The following is a 10,303-nucleotide window of genomic DNA, read 5'->3' as shown; positions in this document are numbered from 1 at the left end:
GTAAATCTATTCATGCAGATGCTGGGACTCTGAGCCCAACAAGAGACCTTCGTTTGCAGATAAATCTACCTGTCACTGCACCAGTGAGAAGGTCTATTGAAATCACAAAAGATTATTCTTTGCACTAATGAAAAGCGTTTTTGTTTTTGAGGCACTAAACGTACTCGAAAAGTTGCGCAGCTTTTTGCACACACATCACAAGTTTGTGCTTGAAGCCCCACAATACATGTATGAAGATCGGTACACACCTGTATTATGTCCACACTTACAAAAACGTCTCTTGGCGTCATGACCGAAACCAAACAGGAAGTCAGCCATTTTGAATTTATTGTCATTCTGTTAACCTGACTCCGCCAGATGGTGGCAGTATTGAGTTCACCGGTTCCCTCCTCCTGCCTCCATCTGGTCTCTCTCAAGCAGAAACGATGAACCCGTAAGCAGCGGGACAATAATTTTGAGTTGTAGTCTTGTTAGGTTGTTTACATTTGCGCTGTGTCACAGCTTCAATACGTCATAAGTCTCACGTTGATCCCGCCTCTAGCGCCCGCAACTCTTAAATACGTGAGGACTTGGCCTGGGCTGGCCTAGCGGTCCAGGCACCCTAGGGTGGTATTCAGCGTGTCGAGGGTTCAAGTCCTGAGCCCGGCGACCTTTGCTACGTGTCTTCCCGCATCTTTGTCCCCCTTTCCTGTCAAACTACTGTAAAACCTATCAATAACTTTAGGCAAAAGGCTCCCAATAATATCTTATAAAAAAAGTGATTCTTTCATGTTTTTTCATTTCAGTATGCGTTGAAGTGACAAGTTGTGTTTTTTCAAGACATGAGGAGGGAATCTCTGCTGCCTGTGACCTCCTGAATCCCCCTCCTTCTGTTTCTGCTCCTCCTGGTGCTCCAGGGCTCACCATCAGAAAGGCCTTTTTAAAACGTGAGTCCATGTTGATACACAGCTTTTACACAGTGGAACTGTTTGGATATCAGTATACAATGTACATAGTCAAATACCAGCTCAGCCTTAAAGACGTAATTAAATAAAGAGAGAGAGAGAGAGAGAGAGAGAGCGCGAGAGAGAGAAAGACACAACTGCCTACAGCTGCTATAGCTACACGCAACGCGCACTGAGACAGTTTTTACAAGTTATGTTGTGACGTGGAAACGTGTCCACGCTTGTCAGTCTTTACACACACACACACACACACAAAGTTTGTTGTGACGTTGAAACGTGCGCATGCGTCAGTCAATTTCATCATGTGTACATACTGTGTTTTCTCTAACAGATTCCTCTCCTCTGTCATTGGATCCAAACACAGCGAAGAGAACCCTCGTCCTGTCAGAGAACAACAGGAAGGTGACTGATACAGATGTAGACCAACCTTACGCAGATAATCCTCTGAGATTTACCTCTAGGTCTAATGTGTTGAGTAAAGAATGTATATCTGAACCGCGTTACTTTGAAGTGGAATGGAGTGGAAAGTGGGTTGGTATAGCAGTGTGTCAGGATGACATCAACAGAAAGGATTGGGGTCCATCATGCTTTGGATCCACTCCTCAGTCATCGATGTTATATTACTCTGATTGTTATAAACGCTACATGTCCAATCACAACAACATTGACACTGAAGTGTCAGGAACTGTTCCCTCCACAAGGGGGAGCCACAGGGTGGGGGTGTATGTAGATCCACCAGCAGGTGTTGTGTGTTTCTACCATGTGTGTGGAAACACAATGAGTCTCCTTCATACAGAGAGGATGACCTTCACACGACCTCTGTATGCAGGGGTATATGTTGTTGCTGCTACAGCAGAGGTCTGTGAGATCTGGTAAACATGTTGAACCCAGGGGGGCAGTCAGACAGATATTTTGTGAAGCCACAAGGAAATCGGGATTTCCTGAAAGTTCATATAATGGCCTGTTGTGGCGCTGTCATTGGACCCAAAAAACCCCATAGAAGTCCATGTATTTGGGCCCAACTTCACCTAGACTGTATTACCTTAATAAACATGGTAATTAATACTTTTTGCTTCCAGTCACTAGTTTAAAGTCTAATTTCTAATGTCATAATATTCTTTTTGGAAAATTATGGTCCCATTTATAAAGAAATTACCATAAAGTCGCGCATGTTCTGAGGGGCGTGGCTACCGTTACAGTCTATGAACGGGATCCCCCACCCACTCGAGTCAAAATAAAAACCAACGAAGAAGAAGGGGGGAAGTCCCGCCTCGTTGTCTGGGCCAGCCAATGGGCCAGCTGGGCCCAAACGGATCTAGAAAGATGGCGACTTCCATTGCAAGGAATTTTTGGCTTCATTTTACGTTCATGTTAGATCCGGGGAACGCTTTGTCCATATTTTTTACAGTCTATGGTTGAACCCCTAGGGGTTCCCAACCTTTATATTGTCACGGACCGGCTGACAGTTCATAAAATGTTCAAGGACCGGCGGGGGGGGGGGGGGGGGGGGGGGGGGGTCATCGTACCAAAACCTAACGTTCTCATGGAAGACAGTTGACTGGCCCTTAAATAGGCTACCCGCTGCTATAGGCCTATTATTGTTATATATCATTGACCTAAATGGCGTTATATCATTATCAACAATGATAGTGTGATTTATTAAAAAAGGGTTATTCTTATGTCTTTTTCATAAATTGCTTTGGACATGTGGAAAACTTAGTTAAACATGTGACACATTAGGCCTATAGGTAATACTTTACCTGGATAACATCATCTTTTCGTTTTGACATGAAATAATAATCCTGTACAGTCACCATGTAGCGTTTGGTTTCATTAGCGTGATTGTGACAAAAAAGCCTGCAGCTGCTGCTGCCCTCAGAGCATACATGAACGGTAAAGATAGCAAGGATTGGACAGTGCTATACGCAACATGGAAGTAACACTGACTCGAAGCCGTTTATAAATCACAGTCAGTGAACAGACGAGTCAACTTTTCACCGCCGTTTGGTGTGTCGTCGTCACCGTCGTCCGTCCGCCCCCCCGCCGCATAATCAGAAGCGGGAAAACTTGGAATTCCCCTCTCGCGTACCACTAGTGGCACGTGTCCCGCGGACCGGCACTGGTCCGCGTACCGGTGGTTGGGAACCTCAGCTGAGCGGGTTCTCCAGGGCTCTGTACAATTTAGGCATTTAGCAGACGCTCTTAATCCAGAGCGACTTACATTAAGCAAGAACAAAAAAGCATGGGAATACATCACATAAAAAGCATTTATCATGCAACATGCGTAAGCTAAGAACGTAACAGTGGAATATCTATATAATGAAACTATACATACATATATATATACTATACTATGTTATACATATGTACTATGACGTGCTAGGACTACCTACAATGCAATTATAGTGCTGTCTACATAACATGCTATACAGACGCTATAAGTCTGTATCAAATGCTATCTAAGTCTACTCTGTACTTGGAACTGTCTAGGAAAATGTGTAATTTCCTTCGTTTTTAAAGCGGGTTTTGGCAGGTTTAGTTTAGATTTGGTGAAAATGCTAAATTCAGATTTTTTATTTTTTTAACTAGTTTAAGTTTTTATGTAATGTATTGGTGCCACGATCAGGGGCATTCAAAAAAGCAAAATAAATAAAATACAATAAAATATCAGATCAGCCTCGTTTGACATCTTTTTTTTCTGTGTTTAAATGTTGAAAAAATAAATATTTTATTTAAGGTTTAGCATTATTGATTGATTTATCATGGAGATAACGACATAAATTATTATTAAGCCTATTAAACTCACAAATTCATACAGCTTATTTACATAAAGTATATACACTTGGAGGTACAGCATTGTGTAAACAAAGTCTATACAGTGGGAGGTACAGCATTGTGTAAACATAAAGTATACAGTTGGAGGAGGTACAGCATTGTGTAAACATAAAGTATATACAGTTGGAGCATTGCATTGTTTGATACATGTTGGGAATAAAGTATTTTTAACAAATAGCAGCATATCTTTCCTCTAGATATACAACATAAAAAGAGACTCAAATTAAAGATAAAGCAGAGGAAAACAAAAACAATCCTCAGGAGCTCTGGAAGCTACTAAACAACCACAGCTGCGGTCAGAAACTAAAACCAGGTTTGCAAACATAATCAAATCGAACGACACCCTCATCACTGGCAAGCTTGACGTAGCCAACTACTTAAACATCTTCTTCACAAACATTGCCACAACCTGGTTAACAAACTGCCCTCCCACTCTGGGCGTTTTGGTGTAGAGCACATCAAAGCCTCCTAGGTGTTTGTAAAGATGATTTTAAGCTGACAATGGTAACAACTGAGGAGGTACTTAAAAAACGGAGTGCCCTTCAACCCCACAAGGCCACTGGCCATGACAATATTCCCTCTACATTTCTCAGAGACTCAGCCATAGCTCCAATCCACCGGCTCTTTTAAGAGCCACCAAATGTGTTATTTGAACAGAAATTATTAATTTGATATAGACTAGCCATGCACTTTAAACTAACATGACTTAGTTGATGTAACTCCCTCAAGTGGTTTCCTCATACTGATTTATTTGAAAGCTTCTAATCAATCCTCCTAATCCACCGTGAAAACTAAACTAAGACAAAATACACCCATGTTACAATTAACATAAAACGACAGCATGTACGGTAGAGGCAAACATTTTACATAACTTTATATAATTGCCTTTATAAAATCGCAGAGAGAACTTGATTTTGTTAGAGAACAAATGAGCAGGTCGCGGGGGCCAAGCTAAACGAGACCAAAACGGAATGTATTTGGATAGGAGAGGAGGATCGGAGGCCGGCCCTGCTCATGGAGGTGAAAGAGGAAATGAAAATACTTGGCATTTTCTTTGCTAATAGGGACTGTGCTAAAAATAATTGGGACAGAAAAGAAACTGAAATACATGCCGAAGTTGAAAAATGGAAAGTTAGGGACACAACTTATAAATCGAGAATAGGGATTGTAAAAACATTTATTTTATCAAAGTTATTGTTCCTGGCCACCATTTTTCCGCCACCTGAGAAGTGCATAACAATAATTAATAGGATGTGTGTACGTTTGATTTGGGGAAACAACCGGGAGGTTACCAAAAGGATTTTTATGTTTAAAAGTGTGAAAGAGGGAGGCCTTGGCGCAATGGACGTCGGCAGCAAAATAATGATTGCATTCTGTAAAAATGTGGCTAGGGGCATTCTGTGTGGAGCAGCTTGGGTAGGAGACCTCAAAACATGGAGAAAACAGAGGGGCAGGGGCAGACTGTCACTGCCATACTATAAAATGGGGATTTCACCACAAAACATAGCAATTTAAATATTAACTGGGGAACCCAATCAAATAAAATAATATATAATTTAATAAGTAATAAGATATATGGAGGTATGGTACGTTTTAAACACTGCTCCTTTGAAGAAAGTAAAAACCTAGTAAATAATTTTAACAGCGGCCTCGTCACTGGAAACATGCAGGACGTTATGTGGCTAACTGCCCACGGTAGACTTCCAACTAGAGCAGTGGTTAAATGGAGTTGCTTTGTGACCACAACGGAATGCCCCATGCCAGACTGTGAAGAGCTAGAGACCATATTATGGCACTTGCTCATCGACTGCAATAGGTCAAAAGCAATCTGGAGCAAGATGCACGATATAGGCCTGAGGGTGCCATGCCACAGAGACATTTTGTACGGTATTTTTAACTGCGGAAAAGAAAATTATGATATATTTTGGGTTTGTATTAGCGTGACAATTTTTAAGATTTGGAAGACTCGGTGCAAAATGTCAATGGACAACGTGGTAATTGACGCAAACACTGTTTTTAAACATATTAAAACCGAACTTAAAAGGAAAAAAACAATGGACCTGAAGAGACTGCACACACACCTAAACTGGCCCACCTTGGCACTGTAGTAATTCTAGAACAGCCCAGACAAATAGTAATATCCTGATGTGACTCCCGGTTGCGTCTACATGTTTTATACTTTTAAATGTTCATGCTGAGTGTGTGGCTCTGGGGGTCTTGCTGCATGCCAGCGGATAGACACACATGGCACCAAAGCATGGTGCTATTTGTTGGCGGGTGGCGAGACCTTCAGAACAGCACATGCAGGTGCAGGCATTTGGGCGTTAGGGGGTGCTGCGGATAGTACACATGGCACCAAAGCATGGTGCTGTTCGCTCGCGCTCTCTGGCGCCTAGGTGTCTGTGCTTTTTGATGTATGTATTATGTATTATGATGTATGTATTTGATGTGATGTATTTATATGATGACAAGCAGCATATTATCTGTATGGATCTCTAAACGTTGATATATGAAATGTGATGACTTGTAACTTTGTGGAAATTTAATAAAATACTTAGAAAAAAAAAAAAGCTAACATTTTACCAAAGTAAAATACAGACAGAAACGAACAACATACCCGGTTGGCTGCGCGCAAAACAAAAGGGGTATCTCTTCAGTCTTCAGGACCTTATAACCCTTCTTATGACTTTAGTTAGACATGCAGTCTCTTGTGACCTTTTAACTTTAAAAGTCTTTGTGTGCGCAGTGTGAAACGGAGCTTCTGCACCTTGCTGCTTCTAGATGCTTGTTGCTTGTTTGCTTATACAAAAGTCCTGTGTATCCCATTAACATGAGAGCAAACCAAACGAGATACAGAACATGACTTTGACTCTTCAAAATAAAAGCATTACAACAACTTGACACAAAAATAATAATAATAATGTTTTAAACATAAATGTGACTTAAACTATGAACTTCTTAATTATGAACTTAGACCTTTTAGAAATATAAAAAACAATTATGAATTTATTTTAGCCTTATTATGAACTTGGTCATAGAGAAATAAAGAAAATTATATTACTCATAAATAATCCTGCTTCATTTCGACTGAACAAACTCCAAAGGCTCTTTTAAGAGCCACCCAACTGTTTCTATATTAGTCAATTCCAATATCCCCGTCAAAGTAAGCTCACTTTATAAGGGCATCGCTATTACGCTTCCTAGTTCATAATACATACTTTAAATGTATCTTGTCACAGTCTGACAATGTCTCCATTACCCTTCCTAGTTCATAAAACATACCATACTTTAAATGTATCTTGTCAAAGTCTGACTGTCTGCATTACCAGCAGTGTTTTATTAATGTCTTTGTTCTGATGTAATTAAAAGTTGGCCTAATTTAATTCGTTAATTGATTCTCATTCGTGTGCTCAATTGATCCTGTAAACATGTGGGGGCTAAATACATGTACGCTATATGTACACAATGTTTTATTTTTCATTGATCCTGTCAGTGTGCCAAAAAATGCAGCTCGTCTTCTATAAGCATGAGCATTTAAATCACAATGATAGATGTATAAACATACTGCACCTTAACTTGGGTGGATAACATTCTACTTTAATCTACACATGCTTGAAGCTATATGCAATTGAAATATGAATCTATACATGTCCACAAGCCCCTTCATAAACATAAGACATCCATTCTGTTGCTTATTAATTAAACAATGCCCATTACTTCTTCTAGTATCAGGATAAACGCTTTCTTGGAAAAGATGGGTGGTCCTTAAAAGGACCGTTGTGTTTAGAGCAGACAGAACGGTTTACTTTGAGCTGGTGTACTTGGTCACAGCCTTGGTGCCTTCAGACACGGCGTGCTTGGCCAGCTCACCGGGGAGCAGCAGGCGGACGGCGGTCTGAATCTCCCTGGATGAGATGGTGCGGCGCTTGTAGTTAGCCAGTTTGGAGGCTTCACCGGCGATGCGCTCGAAGATGTCGTTGACGAAGGAGTTCATGATGCCCATGGCCTTGGAAGAGATACCGGTGTCAGGGTGGACCTGCTTCAGGACCTTGTACACGTAGATGGCGTAGCTCTGCTTCCTGGACTTTCTGCGCTTCTTGCCGCCCTTCGCGGCGGTCTTGGTGACGGCTTTCTTGGAGCCTTTCTTGGGCGCTGGTTTCGCTACTTCAGGCACCGTGGTTGTATTCAATAGAACAGTTCCGATGCAGCGAAGAGGTCTGAGGGTGCTCTCTCTCGTACCACTATTTATACAGAGCCAATGCAAATGAAGTGTGTGGCTCCCAGCATATGATTGGCTTATCCTGCCACAAAGAGTGAGTAAAGGGTGCGTTCGGAAATGCGCACCGGGAGCGCACTCGCCTATTAGTTTGCATTGCACAGTGCGCTCAGTGCGCTATTTCCGAACGCGCCCTTTGTTTTCTGTCGGGTGCTCTATTGTCCTCATTGTGAGGGGCTAAATATACATTCATTTCATGGTAAATGTATAATTTAAAGCCCCTTTTTATCATAATGTGTTTTGTTTTTGCATTGATCCTCCTTTATGACACGCACATTTCCCCATGATAAAGGTATATCTATATCTGCATATTCATTGAGACACCATATTCCCAGCGTTAGTATAATATAATAATAAGTTAATGAATTGTTACTATTATGATAATAATTCTGCTCCTCTGTGCTTCTAAAGCCAAAATAGAGAGCTCAGAGCTGGCAGGTGTGTTCTTATGTAATTCCTAGCCTGTTTATAAAACAATGAAAGATGATGGTTCTCATCACTCCAGGGAAACACTGTATTCTGAATATTGTACATGTCCAGGCCTCAGGTCCTACCTGACAGAAACCGGCCTGCTGAAACCAGGAACCGGATTAACTACTACATGTTCTTTATTGGCACCAAATTTCATTCATCCCGAGAGCTTAACCAGAAGTAATAGAAACTGTTGTTTTGATAGTTGTTTTTAGCCACTCCTATAATGTTTGTTTTTAGTTCAATGTTTGTTTTAAAAACGCTATTGACAATAAAGATAATTTAATGTTTGTTTTGTCAACGTTTGTTTCACATCATTACATCACCTAATCATAGCAACATGAGTTAGATGATAAGAGCGCCCCTGACTTCACACGGGTGTGATTTTTAACATACAGAGCGGTCCTCTTGTCTGGAATTATAAGAAACATCTAAATGCATAGTTATGCAATGATGTTTCCCAATACATTTGAGACTGTCTTCTTAACCTCTATATTTGGAAGGTTGAACTGAGTTGGCTTTGCACTTGTTCTCCTCCACCCCGTCTGCTCTTAATTCCCTGTAGGTCTACATCTGCTTTAATGTGTTGCACTGTCAGCTTGTAGATCTGCCATTATATTCTCTATCTAAACTATTGTATTCGTTACCCGTGTTCAACAACAGTCTTATTGTAACACCACATGAAATAGACGAACAAGTTAGCTCAATAGACTATAATATTTGGTAATACTCTTTAAAGATAAAGATTAAATATCAAATCAACCCGGCCCCGGTACATGAAAGTTATCAAAACTACAATTAAAGATATATTATCCATTACTATACAAATCCAAGGCAAAGAACTCTGTAGAGAAAATATGGGTGGCTCTTAAAAGAGCCTTTGGGTTGTTGGTAGATCAAGTCAGCATCATTAACCTCCGAAGCCGTACAGAGTGCGTCCCTGTCTCTTCAGAGCATAGACAACATCCATGGCAGTCACGGTCTTTCTCTTGGCGTGCTCGGTGTAGGTGACGGCGTCACGGATCACGTTCTCCAGGAACACCTTGAGGACACCGCGGGTCTCCTCGTAGATCAGACCGGAGATGCGCTTCACGCCGCCACGGCGAGCCAGACGGCGGATGGCGGGCTTGGTGATTCCCTGGATGTTATCACGAAGAACCTTGCGATGGCGCTTGGCGCCACCTTTTCCAAGACCTTTTCCTCCCTTGCTTTTTATATATACTTTATTGAAAATTATTCAGGGTTTACAGTTTATGCAAAATTACAAATACACATACACATAAGTTACAAAAATATAAAAATATATAAATCAATGCATTTCAATACAAAAGTTTTTTTTTTTTTTTTTTTTCTTTTTTTTTCTTTTTTACAATGTTAGTAGGTGCCATGGTGTCAGTTTCTTTTTTCGTGTGTCAAGAGTTCTTTGTCTTTTTAGTTCAGTTTGGATTTGTTTGAAGACCACCTCTCCCGAGATGGTCTCCTGGTGAATTACCATGGCACACCTGGTTTTCCACAGTTTGTTTACAACAGTGCAAATCACATACCAGTAAAAATCTTGTTCCACAGCAGACATTCTTTCCTCGAACACCCCATACATGGCAGCATTATAGTTGATCTTAAGTTTAAAACCAATTTGTGGCATTTTCCCCCATACAAAGCTAGACCTTTGGCAGTCCACTAGCAGGTGTTCAACTGTCTCGTCTGCACCACAATTTAAAATTGGGCATTTAATGGTTCTAACGAAGCAGCTCCATTTTACAACTGCTCGTACAGCTAG

At 41.0% G+C, this 10,303-nt stretch overlaps 1 protein-coding gene across 1 annotated transcript; it reads right to left on the bottom strand.

Moving 5' to 3' along the window:
* Positions 1 to 7,581: 7,581 nt before the first annotated feature.
* LOC310871376 (histone H2B-like) lies at positions 7,582 to 8,687 on the bottom strand (the record flags this gene model as incomplete). Its single annotated transcript, XM_083782861.1, has 2 exons — positions 7,582 to 8,020; positions 8,674 to 8,687. 2 exons carry the CDS (start codon positions 8,685 to 8,687, stop codon positions 7,582 to 7,584), a joined length of 453 nt encoding a protein of 150 aa, XP_083638987.1.
* Positions 8,688 to 10,303: the final 1,616 nt, after the last annotated feature.

Source organism: Protomyctophum parallelum (genome assembly GCF_964188405.1).
Source record: "Protomyctophum parallelum genome assembly, chromosome: 14".
NCBI classification, from domain to species: Eukaryota; Metazoa; Chordata; class Actinopteri; order Myctophiformes; family Myctophidae; genus Protomyctophum; species Protomyctophum parallelum.
The sequence above is the reverse complement of the archived record's forward strand: the minus strand, read 5'-3'. Positions and strand labels throughout refer to the sequence as shown.